Raw genomic sequence first — 20,418 nt, 5'->3', positions numbered from 1 at the left:
TATATTTCACATAAAATTTCTGTAATTTATCGATTTTACTACACTCCAAATTCTAAAAGTTCCTTTTATTAAATTCTCCACTTCTCAGCTGACATTTGATACCAGTTTGATACCCTTTTATACCAGTTTGCCTTGATGTTGCCTCATTAATGAGAAGTGGGCAGGGTGGGCAGTGTACGCCTACCACTTTGAAAGCAAGTGCCTGAAAGACACGAGGCATGAGGCACTTTGGGCCCAGGTATTGTTTTTTGAATATTGTGCTTCACCCATTATTCCCTTGTACTGTGGGATCCACCTGAGAATTGACTACATTTCGACACCCTGCAACTGTTGTTGCAACACCACTACAATATTATGCCAACATGCTAACTATCACGGCTTGTATATCTCATCTATTTGTGGATGAAAAAGGTAGCCCTTCCACTTCTATTTGCATTGGCGTTAGTTCTAATTTAGGTACAAAGGTTGTTTCAAATTCATAGGGGCCAGGGCTCTCGTTTGTTATTTTACTTACTAGAAATGTTTCAGAAACTTACATTTATATATTGCCCTTCATATGCATCTCAAAGTGCATTACAATGGCAGGTCGGATGCTGAGCAAAGGGAAAGGGAGAAAAAGGAAATGACCGTAGACATGGTCAAAGAAGTAAGTTTTTGTCAGGGGTGAGATTTAAAAACATAAAAGAAATGAGACTGAGGGGTAGAGGGAAGGGACTTAAGTGTATAAGAGAGAAGCTGAAGTGGAGGTTCAGCCACTGGTGGTACTGTGGAGAGGGTGGAGGCCGAATGACAAGCCCAAGTTAGCTGAAAGGAGGGCATGAGTAGAAGAGTGAGGTAGAAAGTCACAGAGATAGAGAGATGCTAGAGTTTCAAGGGATTTATAGATGAGGCTGAAAACCTTGAAGTTGATCTGTTGGGAGATGGTGAGATGGAACCTGATGAGGACTGGTATGATTAACGACTACTACTAAAATTAACTACCTGGGGCTCCAGTCTTCATGCATATGTGTGTATATATAAATATGCACAGTGAATAAATGATACCATATATATGGTCTTATTTCAGCTAATTTACTAAGAGATTCTTGTAAACAGACAACAGTGATTTGACACTGAAGGAATTCAAACCACATAGGTGCAAAATAAACAAGTTTTGATGTACATCTAATGTTTCTGAAACAAAGATAGTATAAAATGTAACCACTTTCAAACTTAAAATAATTTGATTTGTGTGCTTATAAACACAAGCGTGTTCGTAACTTTAAACAACAAAAACCAGTAATTCTAAGAAGGGGGGGGCTTTGTAGTTTTTTAAAAAAGTAAACTCTTTTTGTCTCTTAAGAACAAGAGGTTTTAGTTTCCTGTTGAGGGTTGTGTGTGCTCTATAGATAATGGAAAAGTGCTCAAAAGATGACCGGTGAAATGCCAGTTCACTCACATGTTGCTTGTGGCACACCACAAGCTACCTTCAGAGACTGGTATTGCTTTAAGACCACCTATTTCTAGGTTTAAAACCTAATGATCGAGATAAATATTGTTCGAGATAGAAGACGTACTACACTGTGTTCATTATGTGGAGAAATTACTCTGTCTAGGGTGAAATACTTTTTTTTATTGTAAAGACTGCAATAATGGTAATAAGTGATTTGCAAAGCAGATAGATACTTTCACACCAATAAATAGCAGTAATCAAACATGCATAGTATTAGTAATGAATACTGTTTCTTAATCCTAATTTTAGTACTTATCCAGTATTGTATCCCATTTATGTGACAGCACGCAACAGTCAGGATTCTTCTTTTCAGAGGAATTTTCTTAATTTCTACAAACCTATACTGAATAATTATAACAGTCTTTGCATTTGGTAGAGTACCTTATCACATCGGAAGGACATTTCAAAGTGCTTCGCAGGAATTACTGTGAAATGGACTGATGATGTATTTGTAGGCAAATGCGTAGCACAATTGCACACAACAATGTCCCACAAACAGCCATGAAATGAATGAGCAATTTTATTTGGGGATTGTTGGCCAGGACACTGGGAGAAACTCCCTTCTCGTTTCGATTTGTGCCATGGGATTTTTAACATCCATCTGAACAGACAGACAGAAACTCCAATGAAACACACCCCCGGTGCTGCATTGGGGTATCAGCTTAGACAATAATAATAATAATAATAATAATAGGCTGAGTTTATGTAGGATTTGAACCCACAACAACAAAATTACATTTGTATAGCGCCTTTCAAGGAAAAAGACAACCTTCTGTTTCAGAGGTGAGAGTGCTCTAAATTTGTGATAAATATAAAACTACTTCGTAAAAATTGACAAAAGACACTGGAAAAAATATATGAAATATAAATCTTATTGGTACGTTGGCAAGGTTAATAACATGAGGGAGATCTGGAGCTGTCCTCCCGACGTGAAAGACGCTATACAAATGTAATTTTGTTGTTGTTGTCATCACATGGCCGTGTTGCTTTGAAAGTGCTGTTGAGGGTAGTGAGTGGGTTTAGGGTTTTTTGTCTTCTGCTTGGAATCGGCTCCAGGCTCTTTATCTATTAAACATAAGTGACTCTGAACGTTAGAAGGCTATTTGACTGAAGGGTCTTGAAACTGAGACCAGTTTTGTTTATCTATAGCAAGGGAAGGTGGATTCAGAAGTGAGAACCCTAACTTAGGATGTTGAGCTTGATCCGGTACTGTCCTGGCTGTGATCAGCACAGACTACGGTTCAAACTTTTGTACTTCCTGTTCTATACGTCTATGGCATCTTGTGTAGATTTGCTAAGCCACTGAAAGATCTGCAGTTTGAACATGTAAGGGCTAAATGCATTAGATAGAGAAAATGAAAGCAAAAATATTTCCTTGCATTGCTAATATTTTAGAATTAGTTCCTGGTTATCAATAAGTAATACAAAGAATGACCAATTTTGATACCAACCGGTTCAGAACAAGCAACTTGGAACAGAAATTATTTCTATGTCTTAAGTTTTATCTCTTCTGTCTCTTCCCCCCCCCCCACCCCCCCACCCCCAGTCAAAAAGGAAAACGCAGTTTGTTTTGGGTTGAAACAAATGAGCCAGTAAATCTTCACGTTATGTGTTACATTCCACCCTATCTTAGAAGTGCAGTTGGCCTAAGAAGTGATGATCAGATTTGCACTGGATGCAGCAGAGGTTTATATGCTGCTCGGCGACCAGAAACTGTATCAGATTGTTGGTACGTGTCAAAAATCCCGAGTCACCTCGCTGGTTTAGTCTGATTTAAGTGGTTGTGGTCAGCCTAAGGAACCTGTGATGCGATAAGATAGCATTCACAAGGGTCACGTGGTTTTCAGGCACCCAAACCTTAATGCATCAGCCCCGGTTGCCTCTTCCTAGGGTGCACAATGCAAAATGTTTAAAACACAAGTTTCCTTTGTTTGCTTGTCAGAGCGATGGACAAGGTGTTAGACTCCAGTCAGAAAAGTCAAGGCATTGCTGATAAATCTGACCTCTTTTGTGGTAATATGTAAAATAACTAAAGACTTTCATGACATTCATGCACAACATTTGAGAAAAAACGTGCAGGATTTTATGGTGCAGTTCAGGAGAGACAAAAACATACTGAACAGTTTTATTAGGTCAGCTGTATGTTAGTGCAATCCCACTTTAAATGCATTGATTAAGCTTTTCATAACACCAAAGCTTTGTCTTTTCATAATCAATGACTTAATTTGAGGATTTTTAGTAAGATTGCCCATGACTGTTATAAGCATTAAGATTTCTTGGTTGTGCTTCTGTTTTTGCAACTTCTATACTGAAACCTACCAAGTCTTCTCTAACTGTCTTATATACGTTGTTTACAATAGTTGTAGTTGTGTAGGGTGAATTCATGGGAGGGCCCTAGGGACATGCATTATGTCCAGGGCCTTTAATTTTTACTCAGAAAGCCTGAGCCTGTGGTGTCTAATCACACTTCAAAAAAGCTGTACACCACTATCACACTGATGTATTACTCAACCCAATATTACTCAGGGAATGAATCATCGGTGTCAGCCCAATTGTGCATAGTGTACATTGGTGGAAACTGGACTCACTATGGATCGTCAAACAGTGGCAGTGGAAACGTTTAGTCCCACCCCCAGATATTTTTGCACAGATGTGGGGAAACTCTTGGACCTGTCTGTCTTTTGGAAAGAGAAAGGTAAACGCTTCACCCAATTTAAAAAAAAACACTTTTTGATAAAGTAAGGATATGGATAGAATTGAGAATAAACCCTGAAGTTTAAGAAGTTGTTCAAATAAATGAGGACTTTAATGAATTTTGATTTGTTTAAAGAAAACTTGCACGCATAACACAATGAGCTAAATGAAAATGTTGCTTAAATTGATTTATTTAAATGCACTGAATACCATTATTTGCATTGAATCAATTTCATTGATTCATTTCTAGTAGAGGGGGAAATGCACTTTTTGCCTGTTTATTTTTTAAGAAAAATTCTGCTGTTAACAACAACAACAAATTACATTTGTTCAGCGCCTTTCCAGGAGGCCCTCCCAAGGCGCTGGACAGTTAGGGATCCACAATCATTCAGGTTCAAACTATAGAGTATCTTCTCAAATTTACAGTGGATTCAAAAGTATCTACAGCTATAAGGCTTGCTGCTCTATATAGCAAGTATCACCATGGAAAGGAAGTTTGTCAACAGGAAATTGCCTTGCAAACTTGAAACTTGCGGAGTGACCAGTGTTTTTTTTAAGTAAAATGTATATAGTAATAGAATTAAATTGTGTTGATGCATAGAATTGCTATGTCTTGATGCATTCTGTCTCCACTTATTTTGTGTACTTTGAGCAGTAATACTTGGTGTACAGAATATTGTTCACTTTCTTGAGAACAGATCATGATTTAAATGGAAAGAAACCACTACAATCTGGTTGTACATGTAAATTCAAAAGGTCTAAAATGTTAGAAAGTCTAAAAGTAGTTTTGTTTCCATTTTTTTATATTTTGTTCTAATTGTAAAGCAAGATTATCTGCAACTACTGGTACTGAACTGTTGAATAGTTTTCAGAGCTCCAGTAATTGCTTCTAAATAAATTGTTTCAGAATTTTGTACAACAAGGTTTATAGATTTTATATTTGTGTTATTATCTGGTTAGAATATTGGGTTAGAAAATGTGATTTATGTGAAAGCCAAAGAGAAATAGTAGTGTCAATTAAATAAAACGTTGCCATAGTTATACTGCAGGAAGTAGAGGCACACAGCATTGTGAGCAGCCAGGCCAGAGTTTTGCTGGCCACTTGCAGCATCTCACTTTCAAGTCAGTTTTACACAGTCCCTTAACACTGTGCCTGCAGGCGGACACACATCGCTGGCTTTTCTCTTCCCAGCACCTAACTGGTGACATCTTGTGGGCTCTCTAACCTGACTCGGTGCATCCCATACCTGTGTAAGAAGGAAAGAGTGCGTGATCCCACAAGATATATGTCCCAAGGTTAGAAGGGGAAGGAAAGAAGGCAGATGCTTCGCCCCACTCAACCCATGAGCATGTTGCAACTGCACTTCGAGAACCCTCAACCCCCTCTTCGGAAGGCGCCTCTCGCTTCTTTCATCCTCACCAGGTTAAAGCTCCATCAAGTATTGTCCAATTATCTGCCTTGCTCTTTGAGAGGCCTTGATCTGAGTGGAGTTTTGCAATGTACTGCTTGCTGCAGAGCTGGACTGTTATGTGGGGCCAGGGATTAAAGAGAGGATGACACTGCCATCTTTCCTCTCTTCCTCCTCCTACCAGGAAGTTGCTCATCATTGACAGAGTACCCACTGCTTCCAAATTCCCTCCACATTGCAAACTCATCCTTACCCTCAAGGGTGGGGAAGGGAGGCCTTTGCCAAAGTCAAAGTTTGGGCAAGGTATGGTCCTCCAGCTATTCCCTACACTACTTCCTTCTTAGCACCATACCTTCATCTTCTGAGAACCAAGCATGCACAGTTCTCAATCATATGTTTAAACATTCTGGCCATCTTCATTCCGAGGGAGCGATGCAATGATTTTGGTTAACTTGCAACTGGTGCAATATACAGTAGCATCTCCTGATCTTACCTTTGCACTTGTCTCCAGCTGGTTAAATGCCCTTCTCACCTAAGGCAGGATATTCTGGTGATACTGACAGCATTGACTAAGGCGGTGATTTCAAGCCAGTACTTCCTCCTTTGCCAATGACATGTAATGTTGCCAGAGTCTCCAAACTCCATTATTGATAGGACTTTGTGGAAATTCTATTCCTTATACGTTTGCTTTCAGTTGATAATTGGTAGAATGCAAGTCCATCAAATTGGCACAGTTTTAGGGTGGTTAACTTGATGAGAAAAAAACTTAAAATCTAATTTCTAATCATTCCTGTTCAAATGTGAGGGCTTTGGTGATGCAAATCAAGGTCACACACAGGTGAACGTCAAATAGAGAACTCGTGGTTATGCTTTGAAAGCTTTTTCAACTTAAGACTTCAATCACCTAACCTTTTATGTTGCAGAGTAGCCAGTGGACTCAAATCATGGTTTTCTATTTTACAGTTATCAAGAAGTCATGACCTATCAAAGTGTGCTTTATTCTGGTTTCCGGTTCTGATTCACTGGAAGCCTTCTGGTTTCAGGTTCTTCACATAGCTAATTTTTGTCACGTTTACACTTGAGCAGATTTTGTCGCTCTTTGTAGCCCATTAAATGCTTATTAAGATTCTTCAGATCATGGATGATAGATACTCAGTAGATGTAATAATTCTAGTTGCCTGATTTAAGCATTAATATCTAGACCTGAAATTAGGAATATGAGGTTAGGCATATGAGATCCATTGTATTGTATGCTTCTTTCAGATGTAACCTATGCACTCTGTCCACTTTTCAGTAAAATGCGCTTCCTGTAACCCATGCCAATAATCTTTTTTTTAAAAATTCACACGATGTGAAACTACAGAAATGCGTAGCAGTGCAATGCAAGATATCAAATCCAGTGGCAGTGTTCTCACTCAAATTGTATACTAAAGAATAATAATAATAATAATTGCAAGCATAGAGATTGTTGCACCCGATGGTTTGTAATGCCCTTCAAAACATAGTTTTTTTCTAAATTTATACAAAGTGTATTCTGGCCTAGCAGCAGAAAGAGGGAGTAATGTCCTTCATCCAGTCACAAAATAGTATGGATCCATTTTTTCTTAATATTACAATGAGCTGCTAATACGGTTCCATTTAGATATTTTTGTATTAATTGGTTAGAAGAAATAAGGAAATCATCTCATGCCGAAAACCTTAAAAAAAATCTTACCGGTAATATTATTTGTTCTCTTATAATAATAATAATAATAATCCTTGCATTTGATATAGCGCTTTTCACGTCGGGAGGACGTCCCAAAGCGCTTCACAGAACACACTGTAAAGTGAATTGACTGTATATTTGTGGGCGAACGCGGCAGCCAATTGCGCACAGCAATGTCCCACAAACAAATAACATGACTCTTCCACTTGACACTCATAGTTTGTATCTCACATCAGCAAACTCTATCAGGAAACTGTTCGGGACCCTGCTCCTTTAGGACTAGATTACATAGAGCAGGGATCACAATGGAACAGATTACCTTTTGTCTAATTGAGTAGATATGAACAGTAGGAAGCCGTTCAGCCCCTCAAATCTGTTCCATTAAATTAGAGTGCAGAACAGGGCCTTGAACCCTTAGCTCACTGTAACAATGTCAGGTTAAGAATCTGATATGCTACCAATGGAAATCTAGGGCTCATCAAAGATCCTTCTTCTGTTTCTCATGTCATGGTGTTTGTTGATATTCAATTAATTTTTCAATTATCTGAATCAGTTATTAAATTTATTTTTCTGTAAGTGAGATTTTTTTCTTCCCGTGCCACATCTGAAAAGCATTTTATTTTTCTGCAAGTTTCAGCAAAGTCTCAAGTGGCTTCATGGCAAATTTGCTGCCAGTCAGTTTTCTTATTTACCTCAAACTTTGCCTATCACTTTTCATGACCGGAACTTTTCCACTGACACTATGTTTTCAGTTTGCAGTATGTTTTCAGAGATGTTTTGCAGTGAAAAGAGAGGCAAAATCTACTTTGAAAGTTAGAGAAGCTCACTCAGGAATTGATGACTGTGCCAAAGATTTCTCTTAAGATTTAATCTATGGCGTACTTGTTTTCTACTCATGGTCCTCTCCACTTCCTCTCTTGCAATATGAAATCTATCAAGCAGAAGTGGACACATGCAGATTCATCCTGGTCAGGCCTCTTTATCAGTTAGATTGGTCAATGTTGAGGTAGGGTTTGGGGTTATCTTCTCTCACATTTGCCTCCTTCTACAGCATGTGGTGCTTTGTGAGTTCAAACTCCTAAATTACACAATCTATAATATGTCATACAACACAACACTTCAGTTCCCTGAAACCGCCTTTAAGTGTGTAAAGAAGGGGTTCCTAAAAAAACAAAAAAAACATTTGTTTGGGACAGTTCACCCAAAACTCAGTGCTTGAACCTACCCATTTCTCCTATTTTTTACTCTTTAATGCAATTCCAGACAATCTGGAAGGGGAAAGCTGCACACTGGAAGAAAAAACAACTTTTTCAGGCACGCAAGGCATCAGTGAATAATAGAAATACTTTGAATTTTTTAAACATTATTTGTTGTGAAATTGTTAAAAAAGATCAAATTTATTTAGCCAATGTATTAAATACTACTGGAAGAACAGAATTGAAATTGCATGGGACACTGGTAATGGGAAAGTAATGGAGAAGGATGAAAACAAATTATCTAGTGATTCCTGTTGGAAATGAACTGGTGAAGGTTTTGGTTAAGACAGAATTTGGCTCAGTTGTGTCCATGTCAAATGGCACTCGCTGCCTGAGCTCACATTTGAAGAACATTCATTTTGGTGAGGTACTGGAAAAGCACTGTAGCCCTCCATGAGTCACCACCTTCAAGAGAAGAGCAGATGGGAAAATGTATCAATCCTATCTAACTAGGTTTGTGTAAAACTAGTTTAATCGTGTTTATCAGTAGACGTCTTTACACTTAAACATGAGCACACATTACTGTTATGCCCTGCTGTTTCAGTAGATCGATGCACCTTTATATATGAAGTTCTTTATTCAAGAACATTGTCCCTGCTTAACTTTATTGACTCTTTAGCACAGTGGTATGGATAGTGTTTTGTCTTCTAAATTAATGTCTTTTTACTCCCTCTTTCGATCACATGCACAACTGATTGGCAGTCTCCTTCAGGTAAGTAATGGTGTATGTCCCCAATCCATTGCTAACTGGTGCAATCCATGTCCTCCCTTTTATTTGTATGAGTGAAAACCCTTCTCTGACAAGAATCTAATCATTCTCATCGCACTGCATTCTAAGTTTTTTTTTGATGCTGGTCTAGAATGGTTAATTTATGCACTTATTCCGCTGTGAAACATTAAATCTTTTTATTTGATTTCAACAACAATGCGTTTGCATAAATTCTTAATTGTGTTGTTATATGCAGGCCTTTGTAGGATTAAAAAGCTGAACGTTTTGCCAATTTTTTTCTTTGCAATCATGTTCGTGTTTATTCTTCAATCTCCCAAAGAAGATTTGTACTTTTGTACGTTCGTTAGAGTATTTTTTTTTAAAAAAGCTAATGTATTTTGTAAATAGTCATCTCACGTGATATAGATTTTTTCAAAAATCTCCAGGATAGCACCCCTAGTAATTGATTTTTCTGCACTTTACTAATAACTTCCCTTTCTAACTGCTTCCTTGTAGAATAGGTTATGTCTTGTACTTTCATAAAATTCAAATCACCTTTCCATACCTAACCAATGAGTGATACTGTTGCATACATTTATTTCCAAATCTCCTGTATAATTATGTTTTTGTCATAGTCAGCTAGCAAACATTTCATACAACTTGCGTTTGGAACTTTCAGTGTTGTTTAAGTTGCATTTCTGAATTGTTTGATTATCAGACGTGTGGACACTCGGTTCCAAAGCAAATGCGTTATTAACTTGGTTCAGGTTTTCTTGTTTGAAAAGTATAATGAATAATAGAGGGAGAAGTGAGATCTCACTTTCATGTAATTACATTTATGGGAGTTGAGACTCTTTGATACCATTAGTATAGAAAAGTGATGCAAGTTTATTTTCACTTCTCATTTCGTATTGGGCATGATTTTACAGCTTTGGTTTTAGAGCCTTGTGCATGCACAGCAAACTGAAAAGGGTGTTTTTTTATGTTATTGAAGGTCTGATGTTGTGATCATCTTAAATAATGTTTAAAAAAAAATTACAAGAAAGTTCTTGGCCAGTTCACAAAGCCACTCCTTCGAGAAAGAATCCAGGGCTCAACAACAATTTACATTGCACATTTATCAATAAATCACCAGCTAAGGCAGTTGGGCAGAAAATTTGAGGATGAAAGTGATATCAAAATGTCAGCTAGATTGTTTGCATCTATCTCCATCCCTAATCGGGGTGGGGGGGGAGATCACATGTATATGCCTGTATAGCCAAAATAAATTTATATTGGTTTATGTAAATTTTAAAATAGAACAAAGGCAAATAATGTAACAAATAGTTAAAGTTACTTGGTAAGTATGATCATCAATCTAAATCTGATATTGAATTGAATGCTAGGGCATATCAGAATGGAAATAAACTGCAGTTAGGAGGATGTAGTATTTTTGATGTCATTCAATCTATCGTAGCAAAAATGGTAGATTTGATGACAATCTGTTTCAGCCGTTTACGAAAAGGAACGCTGCAGTAGGATGGAGTTAAATGTGTTTAGCTGGGGCAAGTACTGAACATCAGAAGAAAAATAATAATTATTTCTTTCAACAGATCAGGTGCCTAAAAGGACAGAGAAACTTCTCAGGCCCACCCACTTTTGATGGAATCCACATTGTGAACCACTTGGTAGATGATGACTCATTCCACTCCTCTGATGAAGATCTAGTAACCGATTCTATGAGAGTCAGTAATTTCTTGGAGGTTCCACACCATTTTCAGAGCCACAGCAGAAATGTACAAATGAAAACTATTGAGAAAGACAGTGAAGACAGTTCAGACAGTGATGACGAGGACAGAACAATATCTTCTGGTCATTGCAGTCAGACTATCCACCCACAGGTCTGCACAGGTAGTCAGAAACAGGATTCTTTCTCCACCACTGTGTGACCGTCACTATGAACAAAATGAAGTTTTCTGGTTCCTATCACAAACCAGGTGTGCTCCAGTCAATCAACAAGACTATATGCAGCTTCCAGTCTTGCCTGCTGATGAAAACAAAGGGACTGGTGTAAGGAATGACATGGGAGTCGGCCATGATAAGTGGTGGAGATGCATGTTTCATACTGAATTGGGATGGGAGGTGGTGGGGGAAGGGGGTCATTTTATCTGTTCCTTTGTCTGTGTTACCTTTGCCAAACCTTTCCAATATAATTATCGTTGCCATATGGTACTATGGGAGAAGACTCATTAAAGGACAAGGGGAAAAAAGATGTCGACAGTATTATATAGCTTCCTCTTTGTTGGCTTTTTAAACTTGAAATACATACATCATAATTTATTTACATTAAATACTTCAGAGAATGGAATTGGGAGCCCTTGGGACATTGGTTGCTTATGAAAAAGATGCATCATCTTGTGCAATATTGATCGTATTTTATGCTAAAGAGAACAAAATTTTATTTGTTTTATGACTTAAATATACCATGATGGTCTTACTGGTGGATCAAATGAGATTATGCCTTCAAGGCGCTTTGTGGTCAGAAATATGTCAATAGACAGTCTTAATTGGGCATCAGAGTATTTTAAAGTACAAAAAATGTGCAATTAGAACATTTTCAAAAGCAGCTCCACACTGTAGTGTATAATGGACTTGCTTAGAATCCCAACTGGATAATCTGTATCTTTAAGAAAAATACTTAAATGCAAAATATCAACTGCTAAGATTGCTGTTCATAGACTTTTACATGATTTTGTCCCTTTTTTTTATTTTGTGTTTGCTTTTGATGTGTTTGATAACAAATTGTGATGTATCTGGTATGTGTTACAGCAATGTCAAATTTTATGTGTTACTTTGTTCTGACCACGAAATGTAGTTCAGCGTTAATATATATTTTAATGTTAACCAGAAATGCATTAACTTGCATTTCCACTGCTGTCTCAACAGCCCACTTGAAAATTTGGGGATTTCAACATAGTCATGCGCTGGTTGCCCTAGTTTTTAACCGTATAAGGGAATACACAAACACTATCAAGATACTCTGTTATGCAGAGGTGAGAAAGCCTGCTAAGAAAGTATCCTTGTTAAATGTATGTTAGCTCTGCTTGGCAGTTGTTAACACTAGCCTTTTCACTTCACTAACGAGAATGCTTGTATAAAACACTTATCAGTGCTTCTCTTTTAACTTTAAGATTATAACCTGATCATAATAAAGTTTTCATGATTTAAAGGGATAATATTGTTTTTTCATTCCTTATTGTGCTGTGGGTTTCCCATTGCTGAAGTTAACACAAAATTCTAAGACCAAAGAGAAAATGATAATTTACCAATCTTTCCTGTAAAATATGCATTTCCTTAATAAACTTATTTTTTTAGTAATCTTTCACTATATAGTGTTGTTTACATCAATTCAGAAGTTTAGTTCAACATTTTTCATGTAGCCGATGGTTCTACATGCTTATATTGATCATATGCATCCTCTTAAATCTTTAAAAAGATTCTTTAAAAAGATTTAATATTTAAAAAGATTATTGTCTTGAGTGTTTTCCACACAAATGAACATATGTTGTAATCCACAATCGCAAGTCAGAGTTAGGGATTTTTTCAGAAATCAATTTGCAATGTGGAATCATTGTGTTATGTAAGGTAATTGGCGATAATTTCAAATGTGTTTCCAGCACTTGAATATACAATTTACGTAATACATATGATTCTCCAAAGCCGTGCACCTCCTGCCAATCAATCACAGCCACTTTATCTCGGCCAAAGGAGGAATATGACAGCAACTACAGGTGCTACGAGGCCTTGAGAGATTAGTCGGTGAGAGATTAATATCCCATTTATGTTACTTAAAGCAAATTTGTATCATTTCCAGCTGCTAATCTATTGGGAGCAAATTTGTTATGCGCACAAGCAAAGTTCTACTGACTTTTTAAACATTGTGTCTTTAATAACATTAAAAAATGGATTTGTACAAGAGTCATTGAGTTATTTTTTCATACTTATGTTTAAAACTATCTGAACCTATCACCTTGTTAGACATTTTGTGATTTAAATGGACAGCGTGGTGTTCCTGGATCCTGATGTCTCCTGAAGACTGTAATTCCTTCCCCTTTAGAGTTGTTTATTTACCAAAATGTATAGAAAAAATGAACCTGGTAACCTGTTTCTGCCTTTCTTCATATCTCTGGCTCACACATCTTTGCCACATCAATAAAATGTGCAGATGAATTGCAGAACGGGCTCTCCAAGGATAAATAGAATATTCTATTGATCTCGAGGAGGTACATGTGAATCACCTAGAGTGACTACTCCTATTAATTCTCCTGAAGAAAGTGTCTTTCCAATCATATTCCACTATCTTTTAATAAAAATAATAATAATCCTTGCATTTGACATAGTGCCTCATTTGCATCTTCGAGACGTCTCAAAACACTTCACAAAATATACGGTAAAGTGAATTTTTCACTAATAATCGTGATCAACATGATTTTGTATCTTAATGTATATGCTTGAAGTGGTGTGGTGCTTTACAGAATAATCAACATTTTAAGTGAACATTAATCTGTTTATCTGCATTAATTTTAAAATAATTTGCAATGACTTTTAGAGGTTCCTGTGTTGCCCTATTGCGATTTTCAACATGGAAACCTCTGAAGATCGAGCTGTTGAAGTAAGATTAAACCATTGTACAATTGGTGTGTGAATGTGTAAAGTAGTGTGGGTGTCTTGTCAGGAAGGGAGGGATACTGAGGAACTGCTTTCCGGTATTTACTGCATTATAAATAACACTGATGCTTCTTTTTGAGTCAGAAAGCATAGAATCTCAGATTATAATGTTTTGTGAGTTGTGCACACCTAAATAAACCTTGTCTTGGGACTTTCCAGTAAAGAAGTTTTAAAAAATTCTCTCTATTTTAGTTTGTTCTGTTACTTGCAGGTAGTGAGAATATAAAATTTTAAAATGATATATATATATATATCCTTAAAGATGGGGATATTTCTTCTTAGAATATATTTCCAATCCAGTTTTTAAATAAATTAAGTATAACTTTTATCTGATTCATTGTGCATGGATGTACCTAATTATTTGAGCTGCACATAGTGCTTGCCAATAGAATGCTTATTAATTGTGAAACCTAACCGACTTCTTAAAACAAATCTTACGAAGATTTTCTGTGCGAAGTGGACATTGAATATTTGCTGGAGAGCTACAACAATCTTCACTGTTTTTTTTCCATACAGCAAAAAGCTGTTATACTAAACAAAAGCATTATAAAGACATGTCTTCTGATACAAGATCACCAGAGGTTCAGATGCAGAAAGCTCTTCAGCCCATTTGCTCTCACCCTTTCCAGATCTTCGCATTGCAGCATCAAGCTATTTCTTATAAATTCTATAAATTTATAAGAAATATATTTATAAATTCTCCTTTTCTAGTGAAACGTTTCAGCTGTTTATTGCCTCGAAATACTTATTGGTGTCCCCAAATTGCCACTTGCAACTCAACCAGTGACATCTTGCCCTCCAGCTGTGCAATACTTATTGTTAATGGTAAGTTACTATTTTATCAGAGAGTCTGGGGGAAGAGGTCACGCATTCATACACGTATCACTGTCAAACGTAAGGAGAACATGTTTGACAATGATATGTGTATAAAGCTGCTCATCTTACAAAAAAAATGCATATCAGACCCAAGACTGGTGCGTTGAGGTCTCCTTATCTTTTCCTTTGTTGCGCAGAATTTGTGTATATTTAAGTGGTAAAAAAAAACCCCCACAGAAATTCATCAATAATGCTAGAATACTGTAAAACATTGTACTCGATCCCGGAACAACAGAGAGAAACATATTTAAAAGGGTACATCTGGAAACAAGTGGCCAATGTTCGGGAAGGAACGTAATTTGCTGCTGCAGATTAAAAAAGGAGAGATTTATCCGAAGGAACATGTTTTTCTTAATGACATTATTATTATTATTATTACCTTGTTTCAGACTCTAACAGATTCACTGGGCATTTTGCAGGTCTCGGAATGGAAATATATTAAACCGATTAAATCATCCCAAATGTGTTGATTAGTTGTCCTCGTGGGGTTAGCCGAAAAAGATGACATTTTAAGAACAGTTGAGAATTAATGAACGTTTACTGATGTGCTTTTCAATCCCATCCACTCCATTTATTTATTTCTTACGTCAGGTTTCACTTCAATCAGCACATGCAGTATTTGGACAAGAATGACTGCAAAACACCTATCTGTATAACTGGTTTCCACACATGTTCTGGGCTTTTGCCTGGTATTTACATCTGTCTCTTTGCGTATTGGAACAGAAAGCAGTAAACCTGTGAACAAGAAAACAGGGGGTGAATTTGGTGGAGAAAAAAAAANGATTTGTATGTGGTCATCCAAGGTTCCAATTCAATATGACACTGCCATCATCTTATATATCATCACATATATGTGTATGTATATATATATATACTGGGGTGCATCTGGAAGGCATTTCACTACATGTAGCCAATCGCTATTTGAGCCTTGTAGGGCTCATTGGTGAAGCCACATTTGGTGAACTTCAAAATTACATTCACCCATTACAGAGGGTCCAGGGAAGAACAATGTTTGGGAAGAATTAAGTTGGGAGTCTGGGTCTCTTAAGTTCAGATGAGAGTGTTACAGGAACTTATTTTCCTTAAAGAAAAGATTGTGGAAGTGAAAATTGACGAAGTGAGTGGAAGCATGGAGCAAACTTTGTAAATTCTCCCCCAAAAAACGCCAAAGATGATCCATTGCTCCTCAGGATAGTTGAGGGATCGGCGTATTAATTAACGTTAGCGGAATGTTTTATTATTCCGAACATCCGAGTTTGAAGTGTCCTTACACAGTTCTGGGTTTCAGCTCCTGACATGGTTGAGGAATTGCATCACCAGAAATGGTGAAAAAGATCGAATGGTGATGCAACCGTCCAACTGTTGAAAACTGTTTGAACCTCTTGTAGTCAAAAGCTCTGTGTGAGTCACGATGCTTCTGAATTCAATGGAAAGAGGGACGGAGACAAAATCAGAAACAAAGAGAAAGGGTCTCAATGAGCTCACATTCGCACAACACACCAGTTTCCGACTGGTCGGGGAATTTGAACTGCAAGAGAGAGCAGAGGAAAATACTGCAATTTTTTTTTTTTTTTTTTTTTGGTGTACAATCTGCTTTAACTAAGCAATTGCATTAAAAACATCGGTAAGAGAATGTTCCCCCCTTACTCACTCAATGCTTTTCTGTGCGGTACGTTTTCACACCACGTTAGCATCAGGATTTAGTAAAATATAACCAATGGTAATCCACATTGTGTAATACTCCATTAAACTTGCGTCCCATTTTACCTTTGAGTGAATTAAGCTTCTCTTCCCACCTTTCACTGACATTGGATACCTGGCGATCTCTTCGACTTGCACAAAAAATCATTTATTTCCATTCATTGTAAGATTATTTATTTTTTTGGGGGTGGGGGGGGGGTATTTTTAGATTTTTAGCTAAACCCTGACTCGAGAGCTAATCGTTAGAAAGTGCACATAAAATAATCCTTTTATTTTCTTTCTAAAAGGGGCTGCAACTGCTCAAGAACCTGATGAGGAAACGGACCCCAGTGGTACTGATACAATGCTCCACACTGGAGCACCTTAATGTAATGCAATATAATTGGGTTTCTTGCAGTGTAATACAGGGCAAACCTGCTGACCTTAAACCTACGAACCTAATCGACGATATTTTACAAAGTTAGGCCTGCAACTAACCTCGTGTTATCAGTTTGCAATAATAAAAACATAATTGGGTTTGATCAGATGTCAGAATTGTGTGATCCCACCTCACAAATTTGGGTTGTTTTACCCCCCCTTCCCCGAAAGCGTTTATCTATTACAGTTGTCCTTGCGTAACATCCTTATTTATCAATTGCAACACAGACTCGTTTAGTAATCAACTTCCAGCAGACTGTTCTTACCAGATTATCAGCATGTTTTCTGACAGTAAGGCTATAGGCTCCCTGAAAGGATGGCAATTGTGCTGCACTTTAATGTCGCACTATATATTTCTTACAGATTGTCGCTTATATACGTTTTTTTTAAAAAAAATCAACAATATTAAAGCACGTGTTACAAATCGAGTATTGAACGACTGGATATTTGATACCAAAGCGATTTATTTTACAGTTTGTCCCTCCATTCAGTGTTGAAAAGCATAAAGGATTATGTGTACGGTTAACTCCGTGGAGGTTTGAGAAAAGTTTGAGGGGCCGTACAAACACCACCTTGGAATTCTGAATAGTTTTGCAAGAAAATAAAAATACTAAAATATTGATAAATGTGTACCTCTGGAAAAAAATAACTGTTTATTTCAAGGAACCTCGCAATATATTGTGTGTGGCGGGGGAGAGGGAGGTGTTGGTGAGAAATAAGGCTGACATTCAATTACTCATATTGTTTTAAACCTTCAGGTCATTTCATTCAGAGTGTTATCTTGTTTTTTCCAATGAAATCTGCGATGACTCGAAAATGCAACATTCTCAATCCAAATGCGTTAGGTTCATTGTGATCGCGAATTCTTTTGTACTGTAATTTGGCAATGCCACATTTATTTTGCGCCCTCAATGTGAAAACTGCAATAGAAGATTATATTCAATGCCTGACGTATTTATATGAGAATGAAGAGGGTCCTTTGTGTGCTACAAGAAGAAACTGTCACTGGACCGGATAGAAATAAGTGTAAACATTGAGATTTTGAAGTGATGCTGAAGTACACCATTACTGAGGAATTTGATGATTCTGTGATTCATATCGGTAGCCATTTGAAGAGAAGGAATATACTGTACATAAAAAGGGTGCAGCGAATGAAAGAGCAGGTAATTGGGATTAGATTGGTTAGTTTCCAGTGGATGGGTACGAGTTTCAGGTCCCTCTGTCTGTTGCTGTAATTTCTATGAACCTAGACTTTCAATATTAATACAGTGACGCTGGTGTGGCAGTATTAATTACTGTTTACATACCATTCGCTTACCAAATGTTACTTGATTTACACCCTAATCAACATTTAACCAGAATAACAGAATTCTGTTCTGTTATTAACAAAAATAAACAATGCTATCCTTTGTGTTAATAACAGAAATAGATAACAGATCCTGTTGTTTCTAAATGAAATGCTTTTGGGGCTGTTATAGAAGTTAAAGTCCCTCTGCCTCCTTGTCCTCCTGGACCTCTCCGCCGCGTTCGACACAGTCGATCACGCCATCCTCCTCCACCGCCTTTCCTCTGTCATGCACCTCAGTGGGACCGCACTCGTCTGGTTCGAGTCCTACCTCACAAACCGCCAGCAGTACATCTGCACAAACGGCTTCTCCTCCCGCTCTCACCCGATCACCTGCAGGGTACCCCAAGGATCCATCCTTGGCCCCCTCCTCTTTCTGATCTATGTGCTCCCTCTTGGGGATGTCATCCGCAGACATGGCGTACACGACCACATGTATGCAGACAACACCCAACTCTATTTTTCCACCTCTCTTTGCAATCCCCAGTCCCCTCATGTTCTGTCAGCTGCCTGTCAGATCTCAGGGGCTGGATGAGCGCAAATTTCCTTCAGCTCAACGTTGACAAGATGGAAGCCATACTCTTTGACTCTCGTCAACATCTAAAATCTCATGACTCTCACCTCCTCTACCTGCCCGACCTCCCCCTAAAACTCTCCGAACCCGTATGCAACCTAGGCATCAGGTTTGACCCCCAATTATCCTTCCTCTCCCACATCCGGTCCCTCACCAGCACCGCTTCCTTCCACCTCCGACGCATCGCCCGTCTCCACCAATACTTCTCCCCAAAAGCCGCTGAAACCCTGGTCCGTGCCTTTGTCACCTCTCGGCTGGACTACTCTAACACCCTCCTCGCCAGTCTCCCCTCCACTACCATCCATAAAATCCAAATCATTCAAAACTTTACCGCCCGCATTCTCACCCACACGAAACTCCGCTCCCCGATCACCCCGGTCCTTGCCAGACTGCACTGGCTGCCTATTCCAGAGAGGATCGATTTCAAGATCCTCACCCTTGTATTCAAATCCCTGCACTCCTCTGCACCCCCCCTACCTCTCTGACCTCCTCTCTCCTCAAAACAGTTCCCGTTGCCTTCGTTCCTCCGAGTCTGGCCTCCTCCTAGTCCCCCGAGTCCTGCGCCCCACCCTCGGCGGCCATGCTTTCAGCCGCTATGCCCCAAGGCTCTGGGATTCCCTTCCTGACTCCCTTCGTCTCGCTTCCTCCCTTCCTATTTTCAGGTCTCTGTTGAAGACCTTTTTTTTTGACCGCGCCTTTGGTCACCTTCCTCCCCCTCTCCCCGGCTCGGCCCCGCGATCCGTTAGTGTGAAGCGCTCTGAGACACCATCCGGGGTGGAGGGCGCTATATAAATCCAAGTTGTTGTTAAAATGTTCCAGTTAGTTCATTTGGGCCTTACAAGATCCACTCCAAACGATTTGGAAAAGAGCTTTCTTTACTCGTGCACAATGCAGAGGAACAGAACTTATTAGAAGGAAGGGTGACTTTTTTTAATATAAAAAACTGTCCCCCCAGTTAACTTGAAGAGATATATTTTGTGATATGTCCTATCGTTCGGAAGGTGATAACAGGGAAGTGTGACTGCCTCCTGATTCTTGCCCTACATAAATACTGTGGTTACTATTTAAATGCACATTTAATGCAAGGGCATCTCTTTGCTTTTTGGGGGGAGGGAGAATCACCAAACGAGCTCCCTGCTAATATATTCGCTGAAACAGACACCAGTAGCAACTCCAAGTCTACAAACCCCTACAAAGCGTGTGAACAGTTCGTTACAACTGCGAGAGGAAATGATATAGATTCAGCAGCTGCAAGTCTGGCGGTGCATGGCTGTGAGATGTTTGGTAGCAAGACACCTATGAGAAATCAGAGCTGCTCATTGAGCACCCTGCAAAAGTTCAATTGCATACTCCATATCAGTGCATTTAGCTCAGGTAAATAACTGAAATGTACTCAAAAATACAAGGTCATTTTTTTTTATTGGCACAGCAACTGCCCCACTCCCTGTAAACGTCGATTTCTTTAATTCCCTTTCATCATTCCTTTTTTTTTTGCCAACCTACAATCCTACCTTCAACCATTCCCTCTTTACC

The 20,418-nt window shown here is 38.4% G+C and overlaps 1 protein-coding gene across 6 annotated transcripts in view; it reads left to right on the top strand.

Annotated features, from left to right (window-relative positions):
• Positions 1-12,477, top strand: part of evi5b (ecotropic viral integration site 5b) — a 63,197-nt gene extending 50,720 nt beyond the window's left edge. For 5 of the 6 annotated variants that reach the window (XM_042335220.1, XM_042335218.1, XM_042335216.1 and 2 more), the window contains one exon: positions 10,858-12,477. In XM_042335220.1, coding sequence (XP_042191154.1) covers positions 10,858-11,193 — 336 coding nt within the window. In that variant the 3' untranslated portion in view covers positions 11,194-12,477. Of the gene's footprint in view, positions 1-9,258; positions 9,269-10,857 lie in introns of all 6 variants that reach the window. The other variant, XM_042335221.1, reaches the window with a different exon arrangement.
• Positions 12,478-20,418: the final 7,941 nt, after the last annotated feature.

The sequence above is a fragment of the Callorhinchus milii genome, unplaced genomic scaffold (assembly GCF_018977255.1).
Source record: "Callorhinchus milii isolate IMCB2004 unplaced genomic scaffold, IMCB_Cmil_1.0 Scaffold5, whole genome shotgun sequence".
NCBI lineage: Eukaryota > Metazoa > Chordata > Chondrichthyes > Chimaeriformes > Callorhinchidae > Callorhinchus > Callorhinchus milii.
Note: the sequence above shows the minus strand (reverse complement) of the source record. Positions and strands in the feature narration are given on the sequence as shown.